The sequence below is a fragment of the Chelon labrosus genome (genome assembly GCF_963514085.1).
Source record: "Chelon labrosus genome assembly, chromosome: 16".
Classification (NCBI taxonomy): domain Eukaryota; kingdom Metazoa; phylum Chordata; class Actinopteri; order Mugiliformes; family Mugilidae; genus Chelon; species Chelon labrosus.
Genome location: NC_140349.1, coordinates 10,948,554 through 10,973,587, shown reverse-complemented (window position 1 = coordinate 10,973,587; position 25,034 = coordinate 10,948,554). Strand labels below are relative to the sequence as shown.

General features: G+C 41.6%; 1 protein-coding gene across 3 annotated transcripts; it reads left to right on the top strand.

The window, feature by feature from the left end:
- On the top strand, nt 1-24,423 carry dennd3a (DENN/MADD domain containing 3a). Of its 3 annotated transcripts, none has more exons than XM_084563859.1 (30): nt 1-304; nt 3,994-4,092; nt 4,837-4,980; nt 5,102-5,234; nt 6,191-6,306; nt 6,389-6,519; nt 6,609-6,720; nt 6,847-6,966; nt 7,081-7,179; nt 7,284-7,403; nt 8,137-8,252; nt 8,443-8,598; nt 8,714-8,810; nt 8,907-9,010; nt 10,311-10,516; nt 10,592-10,751; nt 10,969-11,125; nt 11,289-11,511; nt 13,213-13,292; nt 14,259-14,438; nt 14,552-14,722; nt 16,305-16,434; nt 16,665-16,772; nt 19,491-19,588; nt 21,344-21,498; nt 21,756-21,822; nt 21,909-21,981; nt 22,080-22,198; nt 22,294-22,431; nt 22,864-24,423. In XM_084563859.1, the coding sequence occupies exons 2-30, from the start codon at nt 4,012-4,014 to the stop codon at nt 23,056-23,058; spliced, it is 3,789 nt and encodes a 1,262-aa protein (XP_084419985.1). In that variant the 5' UTR covers nt 1-304; nt 3,994-4,011; the 3' UTR covers nt 23,059-24,423. The 3 variants fall into 3 exon arrangements, with proteins under 3 accessions (XP_084419985.1, XP_084419983.1, XP_084419984.1); XM_084563857.1 differs by having other exon boundaries at nt 4,834-4,980; XM_084563858.1 differs by lacking the exon at nt 1-304 and having other exon boundaries at nt 3,954-4,092; nt 4,834-4,980.
- Nucleotides 24,424-25,034: the final 611 nt, after the last annotated feature.

Here is a 25,034-nt window from a genome sequence, read left to right as displayed (position 1 = left end):
CGCAACCCCCGGAAGTTCAAGAAAGAAAAGGGCCTTTATTTTGAAAATCAGAACACAGGAAGTACAAGTAAACATGTGGCCATGCGAAGTTTGACAGTCCAGCGGCAAACCTCTCTCTGTGTGTGTGTGTTCCAGTAACCTCTGAATCACATAGCTCAGTAGGAGCTGGAGTTTGTGTTGAAGTCGCGACTTTCAAACTGTTTAACGTCGTTTTTTGACACCGAGCCGGAGCCGTATTAGCCGGTGTTAGCTTGCTGTCTCCCCGTCCCGACCGTCTCCAGTGGAAATGAACGAGTAATTTAAGGTGAGTCGTTGTTTTTTTGTTTTTTTTTTTTTTTTTTTTCCTTAGAGCTCCTATGTCAACAGTCTTGTTGCCCGGTTGGTCCTAACAACTCACCAGCTGCAATTGTTAAATGTTTAAAACTATTACTAACGCATATTACAGATTATTTAAAAGTTTCACAACTGCTGAATAGTTTTGGGAAACTTGCCACGGCTCAGTTTGCACTGCTCTGATTTGCTTTATGTTGAAATGTGCTCGTTGAGGCACATGTTGCTCATTTTTACTGCTTTTCCAGCCAAAGGAGAAGAAAGAAAAAGGAAAAAAATACAGTTTTCCTGCAAATTATTGCAAGAAAAAGCAACAAAGTTTTTAAAATTGCTCGTCTTTATTTATTTATTTATTTATTACTAGTTCAGGTCTTCAAAGCATTTTCTTTATAATTGTTATTTTTTCATAGGCAGACCAACACCTATTAAACGTGGTCTGGTGTCCATTAAAGGGGCATGTCACCCATTTTAAGAGCTTACCCTCTTCCTGTGTCCCAAGGCAGCTCAATAAACACCAAAACTCTCCTTTGAGTTTGTGTGACTTTGCTGCAATGTGAAAATCTGCGGATGACCCATTTAAAAGATAAATTCGGATCACTAACCGGCTCTAGGATGCAAAAAATAGCTTGGACACACGTTTTCAATCTAATGTTAAATTTCAGGAATGAGCATAAAGACGGAAACCTATAAAATAGTTGTAGACCGAGTCAGTGGCCAGTTTTCTGTCTATGGAAAAGTGCCAATATGCAGTAGAAGCTCATCTTAGGAAAAAGCATTGACAGAGCTGTCCTGACACACAGCTGTATAAATACTTTCATTGATCTGTCATTGTGGCATCGGCAGTCTTCTTCATCTTTTCCTTGAATTCATTCCCAGCCAAAGCAGCTTCTTCTCTGACAGATATGAAGCCAGACTTGTTTGTTTAATGCCCTGCACAGCTCCTTGGTGTCTGCCTAAGGTTACCTCCTCGAAACTACACACCCTACAGAAATCTTAACAATATTATTGTGCGGTACATCAAAGGAGTTGTTCCTGTCAGTGTTGTTCTTCTAGTGAAATCTGATGTCAAATAAATAAAGCACGTTCCATCCAGAAAGTGCTCGAAAAACTTGACGGCTCCTCTTCTCACATGCATCTGGTTGACATTAAATGCTTGGAGGCGTTCAGACGTGGTTCCCCCCAACGCACAAAGTTTACTAAATGAACGGTCTTCAGGGAATAAATGACTTAAGTGTGTGTTTTTTCCATGACACAGCAGTTCAGTTAGTCAGAGGTCAGAATGGCCTGAAGACAGAGGAAGAGATGAAGCAAGCGTCGGTCGAAGGTGAAGAAAGAAGAGAGAAAAGGGAAACGAACAAAGAGACAGAAGGATAGAACAGATATGGCAGGCTGAAATGAAAAGAAGAAAGATGGTGGAGGTGGGATTAGAGGGAGATGTAAAAATGTGGAAAGCTGAAAACGAAAGAGAGAAGCTGAGCAAAGTAAAATGATTTAGCGGCGTGCAGCTCCTTGGGTGTAGGCTGCAGCTGCAGCTAATGGGAGTCAGATGTTTATTCTTGAATCTGAGTCAGACAGACAGATGTAGTTTGGTAGGTAGGTAGGTAGGTAGGTAGGTCGATGAGGACTTAAAGCTGAACTCTGTTGACACTATGAGAACAACATGCGTACATGAGAGGATGCTACAGTTAGCTGGGGAACAAGCTGTGGAGCATCTCACCCAAAATAAGATAAAATAAATAATGTAGATTTCCATTAACGATAGGTTGAATACACAAATCAACCATAACATTATGAGTGCAGACCTGTCAGCATGCCCCTACTGACCCTTGTCCACTGTTGACCCTTGGACCCTTGTCTAAAGTGCCTGCAATGAGCATGTGAGCACAAGAACTGGACCACAGAGCACTGAATAAAAGGTGGCCTGGTCTGATGAATCACATTTTCTTCAACATCACTTGGATGACAGAGCGCCTTGCTTAATTGCTCGACGCATGACACCAGGATGCATTGTGAAAAGAAGGCAAGCCGGCACAGGCAGTGTGATGCTTTGGGGAGTGTTCTTATGGAAAAACCTTGGATCCAGCCCTTCATGTGGATGTTATTTTTACACGTACCGCCTACCTAAGCATTGTTGCAGACCATGCACAGCCTTTCATAGAAACCCTATTCCCTGATGGCAGTGGTCATATTCAGCAGGATAATGCTCGCTGCCGCAAAGTAAAAATAGCTCAGGAACGGTTTGAGGAGCGGCAACAACGAGATTAAGGCGTTGACTTGGCCGCCAAATTCCCCAGACCTCAGTCCAATCGAGCATCGGTGGGATGTGCTGGGAAAATAAGTCAGATCTGTGGACGCCCCACCTCGCGACATGCACGACTTAAAGGATCTGCTGCTAACGTCCTGGTGCCAGATACCACAGCACACCTTCAGGGGTCTAGAGGTGTCCATGCCTCAAAGGGTCAGGGCTGTTTTGGCAGAATAAAAAAAATAAAAGGGACCTTTATTTTGGAATAAATCATATATGTCAAATTATTTTCAGTAAAAATGGGAGAGTATAACAACAACAACACATTTCCTAATTGGGCCTTAAATAGTGTCATTAGGTAACTTAATTTCTGGCATTTTATTCAATATGTTGGAATGTTTTATATAAAAGAATAAGTATTTTTTTATGATAAACTGCTTGAATAAAAGGTTAAAGGATCCTGGTTATCCTTATTTTTTATGTTTACCAAAGGACTAATCAGCTTATCAAACAGTAATCGATAAAAATAACTACTGAAGCAGTGTGTGTTAGTGTTAACAACTCAAGATGCTATGAGGTAGATCGTGTGAAAACTAGTCAAAAAATATATATTTTTGATTGTAGAAATAGTCATATCTAGTAAAGTTATTAACAAATAGCATAAATTAACTGTTAACTTGATAAAATGTATGCATATAAAAACTATAAAAATAAGCCTGGACAGTCCAGGAAATCATGTAATCATGTCTAATTAATACTATTAAATAGCATCAGGTTTTAAATCCAATCTAAAGAAGATTTTCTTTTTTATTAACATTACGGATTGGAATTAATGAGTAAGCAATAATCCTCATCTGATTTGGGTTGGAAAAAAAAAAGGTTCAGTAACAGTAACTTTTTTTTTTCTGTGGTTTTGATGAAAACCCCACCGGCACCCAAACCCTAACATCTGCTGTGTGTGTGATTTAGCCGTATAGGTATCTGTTTGTGTCAGTGCATGTGTGTGTGTGTGTGTGTGTGTCTGTGTGCAGTATGTGTGACTGCACACATCTGGAGGAAGTTGCAGCAGGAGAGTTTTTTCTGTGTGAGACATGCGTAATGCCCGAGATGCTGCTGTTTTGTTTTGGTTTTTATTTAGCTGAGGTTCAATTGCTCAACCTGTGGTTTCGTCACGCATGTAAAACTCTCAACTTGGACGAGATCGACATTTAGCCTGGGAATCTTTTTTATTCGTCAGGGTTAGTCATCATTAAAATTCAAAGTCAATGAACCATCATAACAGCTATATTCATCCATTGTTGCCGAACTTCCTCACTTCTTTGTCACTACAGTAAGGGTCACGGTAAAACAGAAACATATCGCAGGTACAGCTTCGCAGAAGGCTGACTGATTCAAACGGTGTGTGTTTTTTACGGCAGTGTGCTGACTTGGATGTGATGGCAGAGCTCCCGTCTGGATTGCTGGAGGCATGTGTCGTGGTTGGAGCCTCAACTGATAAACTTCGAGACATACTGCAGGTACGTTTACACACAGACATGCAGAGAAAAAGTCGCTGTGCAGGATTGTTTCTTTTTTTTTTGAGCCATCATTTTAATCGCAACTGTCATTTAATTACTACTGAATGGAGCGTTTCACATTGGCAGTTAATGTTCTTTATTCTTTGTCATATATATACCATAAAGGCTGTGACACACAAAGCTGATGGTCGTCTGTGACCTTAGTTCTTCCACATGTGGAAGTAGAAAGAACCTGTGTATGAGAAGAGGAATGGAAGTGACGAAAATCAACAAAATAGCTAGTAGTAGCTTTTCTGGTTTCCCATTTTGAATGACGATTGGCGGTAGTCTTTGTGTTGAGTTCAGGTGCAACTATTTTGGTCCAGACTCAGGCGACATGAGGCAACGCTACTGTAGTTGCCAGTTGTTACTTTGATGTTGGTTACGTTTGTCTTGGCCTTAAAACTTTAAGATACAGAATAGATTATCAAATTCAAGTATATTTAAGTCAAGCCACTGGGTATTGCAAAAAAAAAAAGCACATTTAAAAGTAACTTATATAACCAAAACATACATAAGAAAACATAAAAATAGTAATTAGCATGAGCCAAAAATACAAAGTAACACATCCTCTGGCTATTTTTGCTAAAACTTTGCGAAAACAAGACATATATTTGTTGTTTAAGATTTATTTTTATTCATTAGTTTCGTGTTCATTCGCTAACCGACATAAATTTCCAAACTCTCTTGCGGCATCGCCAGCAGAGTAAGTTAACCGAACTCCCCCTGCTGGATGCCGAGGTACTGCAAGTCCACGCCCCACCGTTTGTTTCCAAGGAGACCAACTCCAGCCAGGTGATTGGTCCAGCTTTCAGCCGCGTCCAGAGGAGGAGGAGTTTCATCAAGAAGGTATACAATGATATAATTATAAGTTCGCACAACAATTATTATAAATTTGGAAAAGTTTTGTTTTAGTTTGTGTTGTTATGTAGCTCATTTGAGAAATAAATATTTGTTTGTGGTTTTGCAGAAGAGACGAGATCGTACTGAGTCACAGTCAAATGGAGAAGCAGCCAGCCGTGCTGAAGTGTCTTCAGCGACGGAGGACATCAGTGTCCCAAAGGATCTGGATCTCATCGCTTTGCCACAGCTCTGTTTCCCTGGTACACTCAGTTTCTTCTATGACAAGCCTAACAGTAGTGTGCTGTAATCTGAAACGTTCTGCAACATCTTTGAGATTTACTACGGCTGGTATCGTTTGTTCCCTTTTTTTAGCACATGGCATTACATTCCCAACCTTTCGCTGTGATCTAACTAGATAATATCATATCATACACTTTGCAGATCTCAGTCTTGATTTATTATTGTGTCGTGTTATACTGGCTCAGTAGCAACCATCATGCATCAGTATCTTGTTAGCTGTGTACATTGTAGATTATAGTTCAAAGCCACACACTGGCATGCAAGCACGTCCTCCTTATCTTTAAAGCATATGCCTTTCATTATGACAACCCAAAAACACTGTCTACACATTTAAATAGATAATATACGGTATCTGATTTAACTCTGCTGTGGAGAATGAAATCTACCAGAAATATAAGTGAAGATTTATTTCATAACTTTATTGACAACACGGAATTTATACAATAGCTCCTTTAGACGGGCTGAGGTGGACGCACGATTTTCAGTACCAGTGCAATAAACAAATCAAGTCAAGTTGTTTAAATCAAGTGTTTACATGGTTATTAGCTGAAAATACACCGATCAGGCATAACATTATGACTGCCTTCCTAATATTGTGTAAGTCTACCACGTGTCGCCAAAACAGTTGTGACTCATCAGAGAATGGACATGGGCCTTCTGAGGGTGTCCTGTCATTAGTGGGGGCCTTGTGTCCTATGGATTGAGGGGAGGGGTCTCTGTGGATCATCCCACAGATACTTGATCAGTTTGGGATCCGATAATAGACATCTATGTATATTTCAGGCGTATCTGTTTTATGATTATTGAAGCTTTCATGAAAATTTCCCAACCATTGTTAGAACCTTCATGTTGATGTGAATGTAATCTACTGTATACGACATGAATGTGGCATCTCTTGTTGGTTTCCTTTGGCTAGGTGGTCTTCAGTTAGCCACAGAGAACAAAGAAGACAGTTACCACTTCCTGGTCTTTACTGACCTGTTTGGCAACCGAACCCATGGAGTTGTTGTGCAGCACTACAGAGCGATACAGGTACAAATACAAAAACACACGTAAACAAGTTGACACTAATAAATGCAGACACTTGCTTCTCATCGGCTGCTTGCTCTGTCAGTCCTCTCATGAAGGTGTTGTCCAGAATGGCCACCGGCTGAATTCAGCTAAGGCCCGTCTCTATGCACCGTTTGCTGTGTGTATCATCTCCAAGTTCCCGTACTACAACGCCCTGAGAGACTGTTTGTCATGGTAATATTTTTATTAAATACATATAAATGATGGATGACCTGACTTCAATGAAGTGAAAGTCAACTCTTTTCCCGCCTCAATGCTCTTAGTCTTCTGGTCCAGTTGCGGCCTGCAAGACAGAGCGACTTTGAGGAGACAGTCAAGGAGTTTTCAGCCAAGCTGTCCCTGGTCCCCCTACCTCCTCCTGGACAGCTGCATGTGGTAAAAAAAAAACACCACTCTTTTCTTAAATTAAATTAAATTAAATTAAATTAAATTAAATTAAATGAGCTCTTTGCATTCCTTCTTTGTAAGATCTTTACAGTAAAATGTGTTTCTGTGTGTCAGTCCTTCAGTCTTCGTCCTCTCCAAGTATTTCTTCCATCCAGGGAGGATCAGGACAGCCCTGTCATTGACATCGACCTTCATCTGCCTTTCCTCTGCTTCACACACACAACGCTACTCCAGGTAACAGCAATAATATTGTTACAGAGACAAGATAAGGTCACAAACCGGTGAAAAAAAATACTCTGTGATTTTAAAAAGATTTATATAAGAAGTAAAATGCTTTCCTCTGTCCAGGTGCTGTCCTGTCTCCTTCAAGAACAGAGGCTGGTCTTTTTCTCATCCGACTGGGCCAGGCTCACTCTGGTTGCGGAGAGTCTGCTGCTGTACCTGCAGGTTAGCGCCGGGAACACCGTCACAGTGTCGCTATTTAAAGAACTATTCAAGCATTTTGTTCATCCTCTCTTATCTGTCTCATATCACCCTGACATTTGTTTCAGCCTCTGTCCTGGCAGCAACCTTATGTCCCCGTCTTGGCGATGGGAATGCTGGACTTCCTAATGGCTCCTACCGCCTTCCTCATGGGCTGTCACATCAGTCATTTTGAAGAGGTTGCTGCAGTGAGTACACCAGTGTAGCTACAGCTATTCAAACATCCGTTTTTTATAAATCATGAAGGCTTTCGTGCTTAAATCTGGCAAACATACCTAACTTGCCCAAGATGATGGGAGCAGTGTAGAATTTTAGAATACAGGCATATAGAGGCCAACTGGGACCTTTGTCTGGACCCAAAAGTTTCATTTAAAACACACAGCAAAGACTGCAGCCAACAGCGAGTTAGCACATATGTTGCACGCCTCCGTCAAAGGGAAGACTGGAAACTGGAAGTGCTACTATTAACTGTGAGTCTAAGAAGCTAAGAAGTGCTACAAACTTCTCCTTCACTGGTTCTCTAAACTGCAGAAAAACTAGGGTCACAGACGCTCACTGACGGCCTGACTGGTGTAGCTGCGGCTGGCAAACAGCTGACTGGCGGCTCGGTGTGTCATGGCACTTAGACAAACAGTAATAATGAGAAGGAGTGGATTTGCTAAATAACAAATATTGCTGCGATTCTCCCCTCCAACGTCTTGTACATTTGCAATCTGAATGTGATTTCAGCTTTTCATTCAAATTGTCTTTTTGTTATTGTCTTGAGCTCACGTACAGTAAATAACAATAGCCCCTTAGTTTCCACTGCGTTCATGTTTATTCAGCACCTTTCAGTTCTCATATTTTACAGTAGCTGTCTGTTCGTCAGACTGAGCTCTTCTCTGTTAGGCTGTGCTGTAATGAATTGTGCCCTTTGTGCAGGAGACCGAGGACCTAATCCTCGTAAATGTTGACGATGGCATCATTCAGTCGTCGTGGTCTGAAACTATTGACCTACCGGCCATCCCTGTGGCTGCAGCTGAAAGCTTCATATCTAGGTAACACACTGTAAAACAATTAAACACACTCGTGACCAGAAATTCTGTTTAGCAATGTCCCTCCACGCTGCTATGCAGGCACTTTCGGCTCGAATAAAAACTTGAACTACCAGCTAAATCAAATAGCAAAGGGAATGTGGTTTAAAGTTTTGGATGAAACCATTATTTTGTGCTTGTTGTGTACGTCCAGGTCAGAGTGTCTCCAGCTTCACTATGACTTGGAGATGTGTCACCTTGGAGCAGGCACCGATGCTAATTCCCTGCGATCCCAGCGCAGAGACTGGCAGAGACGGCTCAACTCGCAGATACACAACATCACCCTGGAACTAGTGGTCAACATCTTCAGGTAAGACTTGCAAATGACCTGGAAATAAACTGCGGACACGGCTTGTCAAATAAAAATAGATTTTTGTCGCTCTGTTTTACACTTTGTTCCATCCGCCTTTGTCTTTCTCTCTTAGCGGAGTCCAGGACTTTTTAAACCATGAGCACAGAGTTTTCAACAGTGAGGAGTTTCTGAGAACAAGGGAGCCAGCAGACCAGTTGTTTTACAAGAAGGTACACACGCTTATTTAGAAGACAATCACTCCAACACACAAACACAAATGCTGACCGTCTGTGCTGCGTGTTTCTCTATTGTTGTTGTTGTCCCAGGTATTAGAAACTCATATCTTCCACTCGTTCCTGCGAGACAGGCTGAACAGGAAACAAGACACCTTCAGCCGCATGGAGCAGAAAATGCGCAACTATGCGCACAGGTATGATGCTGGTATGATGTTATACAAGATGGACAGAGGTAACCTGGCAGTGATGAGAGACAAGTCTCAGGCAAGACAATCCAAGGTTGCACGCTTTAGAGGTTATGATGTGATGTAGTCTTGAATGGATGGTTGTCCGCTTTGTTGTGTGGATTCACAAGTGAATGATTATTTCACTTTCTCCCGTCCCTCCTCCACTCACACGCTGACAAAGCACATTTCATCATTCCTGGGATACCCCAGAGCTGTTTAACTTGTTATACCCGATTGAGCTGAAGAAATTTGCCCTCTGACAGGAACCAATGTGGTAATTTACTCATTACCTGACAATTTATTATGTTGTTATTTTATCCACACAAAGCTGGGTTTACAAGACATATTAATATGTATGATTTGGCTTTAAGGTGGGGACGGACACTTGATGGTAGATAAATCAAATAATTCTTAGCTGCAGCCAAATTAAGAAAAACGCAGCTTTCATTTAGTTTTAATACGTTCATATCTGTATGTGTTGAGGAACCGAGAAACTCACATAAGGGTAGGAAAACAAAGAAAGCTCCAATGTGTTAATGAAACTGAATAAATGCGATTAAGATGACTTGTCTTACACTAATGCTGTCATTCCAGCAGAGGAGCAGTTAGCTATAAGGGTAACTTATAGGGTTTTCTACAGTCTTTGTTTCTCTTAGTGATGCCCATTGACTGTATATAAAGATGGAGCCATAGGATTTTTGTAGAGTAGTTTTGAAGCTCATTGGGGTAGCTCCGGCCCTCACCATCTTGGCAGTGCTTGATTCCATAAAACTCCTCCCAAAATGGGCGAAGAGGTGGAGCATTAGTGGAGCTAAGGCAGGCAGGTGATTCCTAAGCAGACGGCTAGCATCCAATTGCCACTCAGTTGCCACATAAGTTTTAGCCTCGACGTAATCTTAGTGAGTTAAATACAAAACAGTTTTTTCACTGGGCTGTAAACATTTTTACTTCTGCTGTAAAGTTGTTTTTTAATAATGGATCTCTAATGGTGATGGAGATGTGACTCGTATGTGGAGACAGCCTCAATTGGCCGTTTGAGGAAATGCAGTTTGTGGGACCTAGCTTTAGCTTTTGGCCCTGCTGCTTGTGGATGCCCTTCTAAAAACATGTAAATGCAATAAAAAGCAATCACCTGAGTTTATAGTATAGCATATCCTGTGTTAAAATATTTTATTGACTATATATCACTCTGCATATTTTTACTAGTACTGCAATCCCTCGCTGTCAGCTCCAGCCATGAGCTGAAAATCTGTGTTTTTCTTTGCAGGAATCGAGCATTCACGGAGTCTCCCCGGCGTCCTCCGATGTCTGAACTGTCCAGGACGGGCTACAGCAGCTACACCAGCCGTGAGAACAGACTGAGCAAGAGGCTGGGAGCCAGTCTGCCTAACTTGGACCAGCCTGCCAATGAAACGGTAGCTGCTATCAGCCACAACAGACCGAACTCCGTCAGGAAGATGACTCCAGATGTTGGTCAGTAGCAGCTAAAAGGAAACGGGGGAATGGGTTTGAGGAAGTCTGGTTCTGATTAAATTTGTCTCCTTTCAGGGTTGAAGTCTCCTCAGAAAGTAGTGAAGGTTTTCCGTCTCCCAGAGTTCCCCCCTCCGTTGGCTTATCATTACGTCCAGAACTATTATTCTGACATGGCAGCTTCACTGGGGAAGGCTATTAACGCAACACCACCTGATGAATCTGCTCTACTGGCCAGGTACTGTGCACAGAGAAGAAAAATACTATAAATTTGTTTTAAATTTGTCTAATATGTTTTTTGCATGAAATACCGAACTAGAAAAACGTATGATCTGTGTTTAAATGATGATTGAATCTATATCTTTCGTTTGCATTAAATCACATTATTTAATTAAAAATTGTTGATCCAGAACAAAAGCCTAACTCCTAATCTATCCATCCATCTGTCTGTTCAGGTACCATTACCTGCGTGGTTTGGTGAACTTCGTGTCCAACAAGCGTCTCGATGCATTAGAGGACTTCCAGAGTCTTTACAAGACAGATGCAGATATCTTCCCTTCTCAGATGGTTAAGTCCTTGGTGGACTCCATGTCAGAGGTTGAACGCTTACAGGTCAGTTCAGGTCATTGTGTACTCCCTATGTAGCTGAATGCATACATAGCCACAGATGAGCTGTTTAACATATTTATGAATCCACATAGTCGTCAGTGGCTCGGTTTACTCTCTCTGGAAAGATGCTGCTCTACACTGTTAAACTCCTAAATCCTCCCCATAGGCGGACAAACGACCTGAGCTCAAACGACTCATCAGCCGCGTCAAGAGGGACCAGGAGCGAGAGCGCGCGAGCCACGGGAACGGGAACGAGGAAGGCACCGTAAAGCGCTTCCAGCTGCCGAAAAAATCCATGCAGCTGGAGGAGTTTGTGAAATGCGTGCAGGAGTCTGGCATTGTAAAAGACCAAGGAACCATTCATAGACTCTTTGAAGCACTAACTATAGGTAAGAAGTGTATGTAATAATACAGTGTATGTAGTAACACTGATCAGGCATAACATTATGACCACCATCTTCTGAGGGTGTCCTGTGGTGCCTGGCAACAGAATGTAGTTAGCGGGGGTCTTTGAGTCCTATGGGTGGAGGGGAGGGGCCTCTGTGGATCATCCCACAGATACTTGATCAGTTTGGGATCTAGTGAATTTGGAGGTCAGGTCAACACCTTGTGCTGTTTTTAATTTTTTGAGTTGAGATAGCTGCTGTCATCAAGGAGTGCTGTTGCTATGGGGTGGGGGTGCCTGGTCTGGTCTAGGTGGGTGGTCCATGTCTAAGTAACATCCATGTGAATGCCAGGTCCAAAAATATCCCAGCAGAACATTGAATTGTCACAAGATGGTCAGTGTTATTTACTTCTGCTGTCAGTGGTTTTAATCTTGTGACTGATCGGTGTATAAACACACCTCCAAGGTGTTGGACTTGTTGGATTCACTGCCTCAACATACTCACACACTCATACACGTGGGTATTTCCGTTATACCTCTCCTCCTCCTCCTCCTCCTCCTCCGTCACAGGTTCTCCAGGCAAACATTCATTCCTCAGGTCAATCATTACCTCACCCCGTCTTGAAGAGTTTGTCATACAGTGTTGGATGTCTAACCAGGGCTTCACTGGTGTTTGCTGCCCTTTACACACATTCTGCAGATGACCTCATTTGAAACAGAACTGAAAGCCTCGTTAAAATGAGCTTCAACTCAACTCGGATTGACTGTGTTGGCAAGATAGCAATGAAGAGATGTTCTGTTTAGGGTATTTTAAAGGAAGCAAGTGATTAATGGAGGGTTGAATTAAAGGAAGCGAGTAGGGAGAAGGTTAGCTGGGGTGTTATTTTGGAAATTGGGGTTCTAACTTGAATTGCCTGATGGAAAGCAGGAAGAACGATTGGAATGAAGCTTATCTTTTGCTCACATTAGGCTACTGGAAAAGGGCTTGTGCATCCTGTTGAATGTTATAGTGGGCAATTGTCAAGTTTTCTTTTCCACTTCTCACCTCCGACAAAGACGTATGAGTGTTGATCTTTGCTACTTCCTGATATAAAAAGATCTTGTGGACAAGTCTTTCAAGGTTAGATGGTCCAAAATGTTGATTATATTATATTATATTATATTATATTATATTATACAAACTGTATATTATAATAGAATATGTTCTGCTACCTACCAGCTTAAATAAACTATGTGTATGTATGTGTGTGTGTGATGTGTGTGTGTGTCTAATATATATATATATATATATATATATATACACACACTGGAACTATATATTGTTTATTATATGAAAATCTTGTTTCATGCATTATCTACTCTACCAGTCAGTGGGTTGTTGGTTGGGTGTGTTATATTTAGCCAGTGCTGTAATACAATCAGGTCGTCAGCCACCATCTACTCATTCTGCAGGCATGCTGGTAGATTAGACTGCTTGGAAAGAAATAAAGAAATAAAGAAATAATTGGCCCAGTCAGCTACCAGTCATCTTTATGTGTTTGTGAAGCAGAGTAGTTCCTCATTTCTAGGTAAATTAAGTTTAAGATATAGGTTTTAAATCCACAATACACATGGCTCTGCTTAAATAGAGCAACCTATGATATAAACAAATAATCTTCTCTTATCTTCTCTTATCTTATCGTGTGCGTGTGCTTGTTTGTTATAGGTCATCAGAAGCAGGTTGGTCCAGAGTTGTTCAGAGTGTTTTACACCATCTGGAAAGAGACGGAGGCCGAGGCACAAGAGGTCTGTACTGCTCCATAGATACCTTACACAAAGAATATATTGTCCACGTCAGTTGTAAGTGAAAGGAGGTTTGTGCCGATTACAATGGAGTCATTTTCTTTACATCTATGTACATCCATCACTGAAGTGAACGAATCCTAGACTGTCTGTAAAAGATGGACTTAGTCACCAGGTCTGAAAAGTGTGACCAATGTAGAACAACAGGTCGGTGACGGCGCTGATTGACAAGCTACAATTAAATTCACTTCAATTAATTTAGTTTCACCCATTAACTTTAAAAGAAATTACGTCATCGAAAGTATCAGTGAACTCTTGAGCAACACTTCAACGGTGACTCACTCAATAGTGGAACTAGCCACGCTTGGCTGTTTCGTCATTTCTTTTTTCAATGGTAGTGTGAACGAAGCATAAGTGCAATGTCACTGATCATCATTGGTGGCTGGGTCCAAAAATAGCCTTCTGTTGAAAAATACCACTTTTTCCACAGGTCACCGTGATGCCAGTAGTTAAATCATTGTGTTAGTGGACCTTTTTGAAAATAATTTCACAATTAAGTAAATATGGGGCGTCAAAGAGAGGGATAGGTACATTTAGGTGTTTTTTATCCCCTCAGTTTCTCCATTTCATTCGAACATGGTCACTTCCAGCTGCCGCAAAGCCAAGATGCTAAAAAAAGACTTTGTGTATTTCGTTTTTCATTTGGACAGTAATTTGAATCTAGTCATTGTTGTGACACTCTAGCCTCCAAATTGCTGCCCACATCTCCCTCATAGATCTAAACTGAGCAATGAGGGATTAAAATGAGAAGGAACTGATCATAGACTGCTGCTGCCCTTCAAAAATAGCTGCTGAGGTGTTCGGTTTGAGTAAATCTGGGGTATCATTGCATGGCCCGTTTCTGGCTACTAAAAGAATTCAGTAACATTACAGCCTCACTCACAGTCTTCGTATTTGTCTGCTTTCAAGGTGTGTCTGCCTGCGTCTGTGTTGGAGCACATTGAGAACAGCGAGTGCGTCTTCAAGCTGTCCTCTTCGGTCAAGACGAGCCGCGGCGTGGGGAAGATTGCCATGACTCAACGCCGGCTCTTCCTCCTCACCGATGGCCGACCTGGATACGTGGAGGTGGCGCAGTACAGAGATTTAGAGGTGAGGCAGAGTAAAGGTGGCCTTTGAGAATGTTAATCCTAAATAATAGAGTAAATTAAGACGTGTCTGACTCTGTGAACATATTCACAACATATTAATGTGTTTTCCTGCAGGAGGTGAAGGTGTCCTCGGCTCCCTTCCTGCTCTTGCGAATCCAAAGCCTGAAGTTACGTGTTCGGGGAAGGAAGGAGACATTCGAGGCTAATCTGAAAACGGAGACTGAGCTGTGGAACCTGATGGTCAAAGAGATGTGGGCCGGGCGCCTCATCGCCGACCAGCACAAGGTAAATCCTTAACTGATGGTGGTGTGTGAGGGTGTAAACATGTGGGAAAAGATGGGGACAAACGCTCAGAGAAAGAAAGTTATCAAGTGGTTCTATTACTCATACTGTGTCTTTATCTAGGTATCAGTTAATATGATGCATGTGTGTGTGCGCCAGTCCTTGTGAGCTTCGTTGACCTTTGTGGGTGGGGTTGAAATTCCATGAGGCGTACATGAACATAAATACACACGCTTGAACAAAGACAGAGGGTTTCCTTTGTGAAACCAAATAATTTAACTGTATCATCTCAGTCTCTCACTTCTTTCCTGTTTTTCCCTCCCTGTAGCTGTCTGTAATTTAATTTAAATACCGTATCACGTCTCAGTTCCCCTTTGTATTTGCAGTCCGTGCAATTAGCATATTAACTAGCATGTAATGCGTGTTCAAATATATCCTGCTTTGCCTGAGAAGGTGGATTAGCAGAAGTATTGTCTCAACATCTGGTAACAATTATGATGTTAAAAAGTACAACGTGAAAATAAATCATTAGCTGCATTAAGCTTGCTTCTTCACAACTTTTTAAAAGCTGCCATATTATTATTATTTTTCTATTTCTGAACCAAGTAGTTGGTTAATTGATTAATCTGCAAATAAATAATAAATTATTTAATTTTTCATGAACAAATACCAACATTTGATGGTTATGAGACAAATTGTTGGTTGTCTTTGACATAAATCATAGTAAACTTAATATATATATATATATGTATTTTTTTTTTTCTGTTCTCATAAAATAAGTAACTAGAAGATGCTACCATTGACTTTGGAAGAATATACTGTTTTTCTCATTATAGTTTGACTTTTTATAAACTAAAACGAACAGAAAACTATAGAAAAAAGTAAAATAAGATGATTCATCATTAATTTACTTTTTTTGACCTACCAGGAAAAAAATACATTGTCCAGTCACATTTTTTAAAAATTACCTTTGTAAGGTAATTAGACTAATTAAAACATTTATTTTTTGAAAAACAAAGTTTTCATTTTTAAGATATCATATAACTTATGGACGATATTTTCCTTAATGAGACAGAGAAAGGTACCAAAGCCCCACTCCTTCACATTTGGCATCATTGAAAAGCCCTAATTGTCCTCTGTAGATAGCAAAAGGAGGTAATTCAGTGGTATGGAGCGGGTGGGAGATATTCAGGTTTACAAACTAATTTGAACTACTGGCAGTCAGGAGAATATAGAGTTTAATTTTGTTCATTGAGCGTGTGTCTCTAGGGACGTCAAAGTCTTGTGAGGTTGATCAGTTTGGTTGAGGCTGAAATATTAGCTCTGCTAGCACAAGCAGTTTTGCATTTTGCTTTTTTTAGTGAAATGTCACCACCACTATTTGATGTAGCGTGAAACTTTGCCCTCAGGATGACTTTTTATCTCTCAGTTCAAAATTATAATTCGTACAGTTCTTCTGATGTAGAATAAAACACAATTTCACAAGAGCAAACATTGTCGTTATGTTTACAGCTCCTGTTTTTTTTATCAACATTTTCTCTTAGCCTTTTAATGAACCACTCACATGACGAGTCTTTCCCTTCAGGACCCCCAGTACATGCAGCAGGCTCTGACCAACGCCCTGTTAATGGACGCTGTGGTGGGGAGCCTACAGAGCAGTAAGGCCATCTACGCTGCTTCCAAGCTGGCTCACTTTGACCGCATCAAGATGGAAGGTAGAAAAAAAAATACGACGATAACGACCTGTTTGCTTCTGGTTGCTAATGTTGCTCTTTCTGACTCATTCTAAGATACAAGCTGTGGGAACCTGACATGTTCATGAATATATTATAACTCAACAGAGACTGTGTGGAGATTTCTATTGATGTTCGGGAGGTTTTGTATTGCGTATTTGTGCATTAAGTACCTGGCAAATGTTAATCACTTCTCTTGTGTGTGTCTGTAGTCCCCATGATGGTTCCCAAGACAACCGCAGAGACGCTCAAGCACAAAATTAACCCTTCGCTGGAACTTGCTGCACCTCAGGCTGTGGATGTACTTCTCTATACACCAGGTACACCCACATACACACAGGCCTCTCCTGAATGTGTCCTATAACCAAGCAACCTCTCCGGCGTTCTTAATAACTCTGACAAGTGTCAGGTTCCTCTCGTCTCTGATTGGTCCAGTGTTGAAGTCTGTGATTTGACTGACTGCTTGGAGCAGCAGAATAGTTTCACAACCTAGAGTTTGAGCTGTGACACCAAAACGCTGACGGTCTATAAGACATAGACGTTGGTCAACAGACACAGATAACCTGTGGTTTGCACGACTTCTCCCTTCACTCAGTCAGACGTAAAGATCATATAGCTGCACGTGAAGTTTCTCAACCACACTTCCTCTTCTGGCCTTGTTTTACAGAAAATTACAACAGGAAAAAAAAAGAAATTTATACCGGGAAAGAGCCGCTACTTGAGGTTACAACAGTAACAGAGTCCCATGGAAACAAAGAGTTTTAGCAGATTAAAAAAATCACAGATTCTCTTTACTTTTGTTAAAACATACTAAGGTTTAAAACAACATACCAAAGTATGATACAACAGGTTACATCACTTGTATGTGTAGAAGAAAGAGCCTCTGGTAAGATTATTTTTGAGTATAAAGTGTCACTTTTTCAAGGCCATTTAATGTAATGATTAACAGATGAGATGAAAGTAAACAAGGAAAGAGAAAGGCTGCATAATGAAGCTCTGAGGCAGGAGGGGCCAGGTTGCTGAATTTCATGTGATTAATAACAATGGCTGCATTTACATGCTGACAGTATTTTCTTTTCATATCCGATGTCTGTCTCGACGTCCCTCTCCCTAGCAATGCATTCTAGTTTCTTCGGGACGCATGCCAAGGCGTTTTCAGGCCAGTCAGGTTATGTAATCCCCTTCAGTGAATTCTGAGTCTACCCCATGGGTCTTCTCCCGGTCGGTCAGGTCCAGGTAAACCTCCAAGGGGGTATCATCACCAGATGGTGAAATAATCTCAACTGGCCCCTTTCCACTTGAAGTCGCAGCAGATTAGAGATTCAAACTACACTGTTTGACTGTAAATCAGAATGTACCTTTTCATTTTTGAAGTACTCACGCCTGCAGTGGAGCGTTGAATCTGCCAAAAATATATTTCAACCTTCCTAATATTGTGTTATGTTGTGACTCATCAGAGAATGGACATGGGCCTTCTGAGGGTGTCCTGTGGCGCCTGGAAACAGGATGTTGTTGGTGGCTGCCTTTGGGTCCTATGTGTTGAGGGGAGGGGCCTCTGTGGATCATCCCACAAATACTTGATCAGTTTGGGATCTAGTGAATTTAGAGGCCAGGTCAACACCTTGTGCTGTTCTTCATGTTTTTTGAGTTGTTCCTAAACCGTTTTTGTGCCTGTGTCACTCTGCATCCTGCTGGGGATGGCTGCTGCCTTCAAGGAGTGTCATTGCTATGGGGTGGGGGTGTCTGGTCTGGTGTAGGTGGGTGGTACATGTCTAAGTAACATCCACATGAATGCCAGGTCCAAACGTTTCCCAGCAGAACACTGAATTGGCACAAGATGGTTAATGTTATTTACTTCTCCTGTCATTTTTTAATGTTGTGGCTGATCAGTGTAAATAATGACACTGAATTGACTCAATGAAAGACGTCCAAGATGCACCCAGGTCTGCAACTGTGCTCCTCACATCGATCCAATCTTCTTGTTCAGTCTTGTTCATCTTGGGTGATCTTAAAGATGTTTAGGACTTCACGTTACATTAAATCACCAAACCACTAAATTATAGAGCATCTATTGAAAAAGGTCTTCATGCCTCCCGTAGTGCTGCAGAAAAACGAAGAATCTGTGCCAAGGAAGCTGCTTTAGTTGCTCGTTTTGCCCCAAAAACTCACTAAGTCACTTTTCTTCCCTCAATTCGTCACCTGTTTGGAAAGCCCGGTCATTACATTTGACCTTAAAACACAGTTGTTTACTGCTGCTTTGCCTGTGTATACCGTCTATGTTTTTATTACGGAGGGCAGACAGTGTGGTGCGTGACGTGGCGGCAAGGCCGCTTAAAAACAGCTACAACGCCTCGGCCTTCAGCGCACGACCATCTGGGGACACTTAGAAACACGGCTGGTGGCAGGCCGACACCGACCGCTAACACACTCATGCACACTCTTACTCAGTGATTCACGCATATACAAAAACAGTTCAGTTCTTCTGCAGCAGCCTGCTCGTTGGGCTTTTTTTCCTGTGCTGGTGAAGAGAACAAATCCAGCCTTTCAGATCCTTCCTCCCTCCCCGCTCCTCTCTGCCTCGGCCTCGCTCTCTGGTTTGGATATAGGTCACTGAATTGAGTTCCTGGCACAGGGCCATTTCACTCCCCCTCTAACCTCGCCACTCCCTTCTCCCTCTTTTTACTTCTGTGTCCCACTGTCCTCCTCTGCTCCTCGTATGAAATACAGGATGTTACTTACTTTATCTTTTTTTTCCGCCTTGCGTTTCCTAGCGGTGAATGCGCTGGAGGAAATTTGACCGTTAGATGAAGCCTGGGTGGAGTCAGGCTGCAGGAAAAACTGTTTTGAAAGTGTTTTCATTCAAACTGCTGTCACTCTGGGATAACTGTTTCTGAAATTTGAAAGTATAAAGCTCAGATATATTCACAATTCTTCTTTGCCTACTCTGAAAGAGCAAACGCTGGCAGATGTCGGTCACAAGTTTGAGATAAGGCATTGAGAAATGACTGAATAAATATTGTGGCCGCCGTGTGTTTCAGGTCAGCTGTGGGTGTCCGTGAGCGGAGGGAAGGTGATGGTGTTTGATGCCTCCAGCTGGTCCCTCACACACACCTGTCACGTCGGGAATGCAAGACTGGTGAGAATAGTACACACATATGCCAAATACCTGCACAACCTGGCAAATGCAACAGCAAATAAACATAAAGACACGTATGGAACACATAAAGACTCAGCTCATAATAATGTAGAGGTGCTTGTTGTGCATAACTAAACAAAAAAAAAACCTGGCCAGATGTTCAGCTGCATCTCGTCTCCAAACAGAACCAGCAGATAAACGGTTCATGCATGCCACTGCCATGAGATCCAGATAAAACGAGTTTTCCTCAGCTTAACCGTTGCTCAACTTGAATCAGTGCCGGTATTATCTCCAGACTTGCTTGCACATGTTCCACACAGTATACAGTGTGTTTGGAATACTTTTCATTCTGTCGAAGACCACAACATCTTTAGTGGAAACTTTCGTAACAAAATATAAACAAGCGACGGTTGGCGGGGTTGTGTTTCAAAGCTCCCCGAGGAGAATGTTTATGATAGATAAGGGAGAGTGTGAAGTTTTAAGGCTCTTCTTACGACCGTGCTAATCACTGACCTCGACTTCAGGCATGCAGGTCACAGTCACATGAAATGTGTTAACTTATATTTGTGTGAGACAGAGACGGACAAAGTGTTTTCACTTCCCTGCCGTCGCATTGGTACACAGTTCACTATCGGGTCATGTATTGAACATTTGGACTGTGTTGTTTGGTGGCTGACATTATGTCAACAACTGTGTTTTCCCCGCTTACTTAGTGGTTTGAGGGTTTAGTTTGAAACTGTATATGTGTGAGTTGATTATTGGAACAGTTTTGCCACCTTGTGGTGAGGTTCGATATTGCACAATGAAATAATGCTCATCATTGGGCCCATTAGGAAAAGACTTATTGTAGATATACTGAAGTTTCTTTGGGGCTGTCATAATTATATTTGATGCTAATCAATCTGCCGTTTATTTTCTGAATAATTTGTTAAAGGGATAGTTTGTCGTTTGGGATTGTGTGACATATCTATCCATAGTTAATAGTGAAAAGCAGACCGGAGAGTCTGCATGGAAGGCATGCTGTCAGATAAAGACACCAGACTCCATTTATAAAACAGTAAATTTATCTTTCAGGACATGGAATTTGCCGGTCTACCGCTGTGTGACTTTGGTGTTTTATCACCTTAAATTGAATGTAATCTAACTGGAACAAACAAACTAATCAATCAAGGCAGCAGTAGACCAGCTACTCCCTTGATCTGTGACGTAAAATTACTGTTTTTGTCAATGGAGTCTGGTGACTTTTTTAGGACACCCACAGCAGTTTATTGCGTTTGGCTTTTGTGCGTGTAATAGACTGACCAGGGATAAGTACTGCATCCAACCCCACTGACAAAAAAACTAAACTGTCCCTTTTATGGTTTGCTGCAAATAATTAATACAATTTTGGGTCCAAATTGCCAAGTTTTCTCTGCCACTCGAAAAATATTAGCCAGCCTCCTGATGTCAATTTTTGTACTTTAGTTAAAAACAGCAAATGTTTGGCATTTTCTTTTAAAAATAAATAAAAAGAAAGGACCGGCAGCTTGTAGGTTATCTAAATAATTCATTGTTCAATTTCTGTAAAAGGAATTCATTATTCAAGCAGCTGTTTAAGCTGTATCTTTTTTAAGTAGCAATCATATTTGTGCACACATGTAAAAAATAAACTATTCATGCACACAACGATAGGGCTGCTACGTTGAAACACACTATTTTCTTCTATTCGCTGACGTCCAGTTCTTTAATCTCTGTGGCGTGTGTGTCTGTTTTCAGAACTGCATGCTGGGAGTGGACAAGGATCAGGTCTGGATGGGCTCTGAGGACTCGGTCATCTACATCATCAGCATGGTGTCCATGGTCTGTAACAGACAGCTGACCGAACACAGGGCGGAGGTCACGGGGCTGGCGCTGGACATGGACAAATACAAGTAATGGATGCATCTAATAGTAAAAGCGTCCAATAAAAATACACCATAACAAAACTCACCTAAATCTGTCTGACCATATCTAAATTAATTCAAATAAAATAGATAATACAATACATTAAAACAGTAATGACAGTCCAGCAGTGAAAGATATTCATTGTACACTGATATAAACTAGAAAAGCGGCAGCAAATACTGACTTTTATGAAGATGATACGATAAATTGTGTCTTTATTGCTTCATAATAATGTGTCCTTCAGCCAAAAGGTGGCGTACTCCTGCAGCGTAGAGGGAAGTGTTATGGTGTGGGACGTCTCAACGCTACAGGTCTGTTTAAAACCACCCTTTGTTGTAGGCATCAACTAGTCGACTTCTTAAACGCACATCAAGAATGAACTTTTCTCATTCCTCAGGTGAAGAGGCAGTTTCGTCTCTCCTGCGATCGCCTGCTGTCCGTCCACTGCTATAACAGCGTTCTCTGGTGTTGTGAGTTTCACACTCTCGCCGGAGCATTAAAATGTGAACTAAGAGGGTCGACTTGAATTGGAAACTGAGTTCCTTGTGTGTCTCCTCTGTCTCGTCAGGCTCCAGGGACAGTATAATGGAGGTGTGGAGGAACGGTTCCTTAAAGCATCGCGTGAATTTGCCAGAGCAACATAAAGGGGCCACAGCTACATTCAGCTCTGCACTGCTCCTACCTGAGGTGCCACACTGACACTGTACCCTGAATATCGTGTTTTTTTTCTGCATGTTTTTTGTATTTAAGTTTGATCATTGTTTGCCTTGCGTGTGTGACAGAGGGAGGAGCTGTGGAGTGTGTGTGTCAACTCCGGAGAAGTGTGTGTCTGGCATATTAAAGACACTACCAAGCCGTTCCAACGCGTGGCTTTACAGGACTGCACCGGATGTTTCTGCCTGATTAAAGTTAAAAACCAGGTAAAACAACACATATGCCTGAACACATTCACGTTAAAGGAACAGTTTGACATTTTGGGAAATATGGAAGTTACATAAGAAGATTGACACTGCTCTGTGAATCATGATAATCAGCTAGCTTCAGAAGTGCTTTTAGGCATATTTTATATATATGCCAGGACAGCCAAACTGACCTCTTCCACATTTTTCTAAACTTAATGCTATGCTAAGCTAACTGGCTGCTTGCACTCACGTCCTAGTAAAGACACAAAGTGGCATCAGTCTCCTTGTGTAACTCTCATCAACTATTTCTTTCACATCACCTACAAATGGATTATAACTTCATGAAGTCGAGACTACTGTAAAATTTTCCCCCCTCCTCCTAGAGTAGATGTTTCACTACTCATTCAAGTGGTTTGTTAAGTTTTAAATTACATCTTTCCCTCTCTCCAGGTGTGGGTCGGTGGCGTGGGCCGCAGTTCAACCAAAGGGAAGGTCTACATCGTGGACACGGAGCGCTACCAGGTCCTGAAGGAGCTTCACGGCCACACCGACAAGGTGACGGCTCTCTGCTCAGCGGAGGACCGCTACGTCCTCAGCGGAGCTGGGAAAAATGACGGAAAGATCGCCATCTGGAAGGTGGAGTAGAGAGGCCGGAGAAGCGGAGCCTCATCAGGAAGGAAGCTGTCGAAGAAACTCGGAAAATAAAAGGGAAGGTCCGTCTTCGGAAAAGCACAGCAGAGAGAGGGGATGACAGCCTGCGCGACAGACACATGAAGGAATCACTTGTGAAGCAACATGTTTACACAAAGTATCACCAACCGGGCAGCTTTTCCTGCCGGTTATGTTAGAAATACAAAAACGGACTCTTTAATATGAAGGAGGAACAAAAGACTGAAAAAGTGAGCTCGGAGTTCTGCTGGATATTCTTTAAAATCCAAAGTGCTTTAGCTTTAGTGAAGGTTTATAATTTCTTTCAGTATTGATGCGCACTAGTGTAACGTGTGACTGTTGTGTGACTGAGCCTCACCTCCAGCTGTGTGTCTGAGCTGAATTCCTGCAGCTCGGAGGAGTCGGACTACCCTGAAAACAAAAGGAAGGTTTCACCATCACCGCGGGAAAGCCCCCGATTAGAAGTTTATTTAGATGGAAGTTATGCTTCTAACGGACAGGAAATATTATGACACACGATGATGGGAACTGGACCCGTAACGGAAAAACACGCTTAGTCCTGCAACAACTGGAATACGTTCAAAACAAGACTCTGCAATACTTACAAAATACTTTTCTCGCTATTAGTTTTTGCAGCTTATTTATTTATTTTCTACCAGAACAATTTTACCCGTGGACAAATAACCCCACATAAAAGGTCAGAATTCTTCTCCACAAACTGCCTCACAGATATTAAACATTCATATACTTGTGCGGTTAAATTATAAGACCGTATAAGGCAATAAGACTTTTGTGTTTTGTACACTGATAAAGATTTATAACTAGATATTTTACAGAGAGCAGATTAAAGTTGTCTTGCTTTACGATGTCGCTTCAATCAAAGGTGCAACTTTTACTAGTGTATTTATGTACATAACTGGAGAACATTAACAACATTTCTTTTGTAAACTAAACTTACGACAATGGAACAACTCAACATATTTATATGGATTTTATTTCCTCAGACTTTTTATAGGACGTCTTATGTAACTGTATATTACCTCCAAGACTGTTAACGTGATATTTTTTAATCAATAGTCCGTAATACACTCTTTTTTTTAAAAGGAAGCCTTGAGTTTGTCTTTATTTGCACCCAACAACACAGCTGTAAGTCAATGTACGAACGGCAAAACAACATTTTACACTAGACTAAATGTATTTTAGCCCGATGCTCCTGTGACATGTTCATTCATTCATTCATTTTCTGTAACTGATTGTCCTCTGGAAAGTCTTGGGGGGGCTGGGGCCTATCCCAGCTGTCCTTTGACGAGAGGCGGAGTATACCCTAGGCAGTATGGCAGGGCTAAAACAGAGACAGACAACCATTCACACTCACATGCACACCTACGGCCAATTTAGAATCACCAGTTAACCTAACAAGCATGTCTCTGGATGGTGGGAGGAAGCCGTAGAACCCGGACAGAACCCACGCAGACACAGGGAGAACATGCAAACTCCACACAGAAGTGGAGTCGGCCGATGGATCTCCTGAATTACTTTTTTTCTACTTTTTTCTTCACTAAAAATGTGAAATTTGAATCAAAATATATAAGTAAGCCTCTGAGACGGTTTTCCAATTTAATCTTAACAATTTATACTTTTGCTAATCTCAAGACATCTCCTCATGTTTGTGCCCTTCCTCTTGTTCACCAGAGGAGGGCGCTGTTTGATGCCAAAAGAAGTTATCAAGTGCGTCTAAAGCCTGAAGTGCAGTTTCACAGTTGAGGCAACAATATTCAAATATTTTTAGCTGCTGTTTTATCAAGACAGTGTAAAATAATGTTGTGTGTCCTCTATTTTAAATTTATAAGTGATGAAGAATAGCAGCAACGACTCACATTAAAGACGATACACTCCTTTATTCATCTTCTCTAACGGCTTGTCCTGTGAAGGGTCACAGGGGGGCTGGAGCC

What these genes read in the sequence shown, in the direction of transcription:
- dennd3a (XM_084563857.1), top strand. Translation starts at nt 4,012, where the DNA reads ATGGCAGAGCTCCCGTCTGGATTGCTGGAGGCATGTGTCGTGGTTGGA. An exon ending in CTAGTGGTCAACATCTTCAG is followed by an intron (nt 8,599 to 8,713) that starts GTAAGACTTGCA and finishes TTTCTCTCTTAG; the next exon opens with CGGAGTCCAGGACTTTTTAA. An exon ending in CTGGACATGGACAAATACAA is followed by an intron (nt 21,499 to 21,755) that starts GTAATGGATGCA and finishes TGTGTCCTTCAG; the next exon opens with CCAAAAGGTGGCGTACTCCT.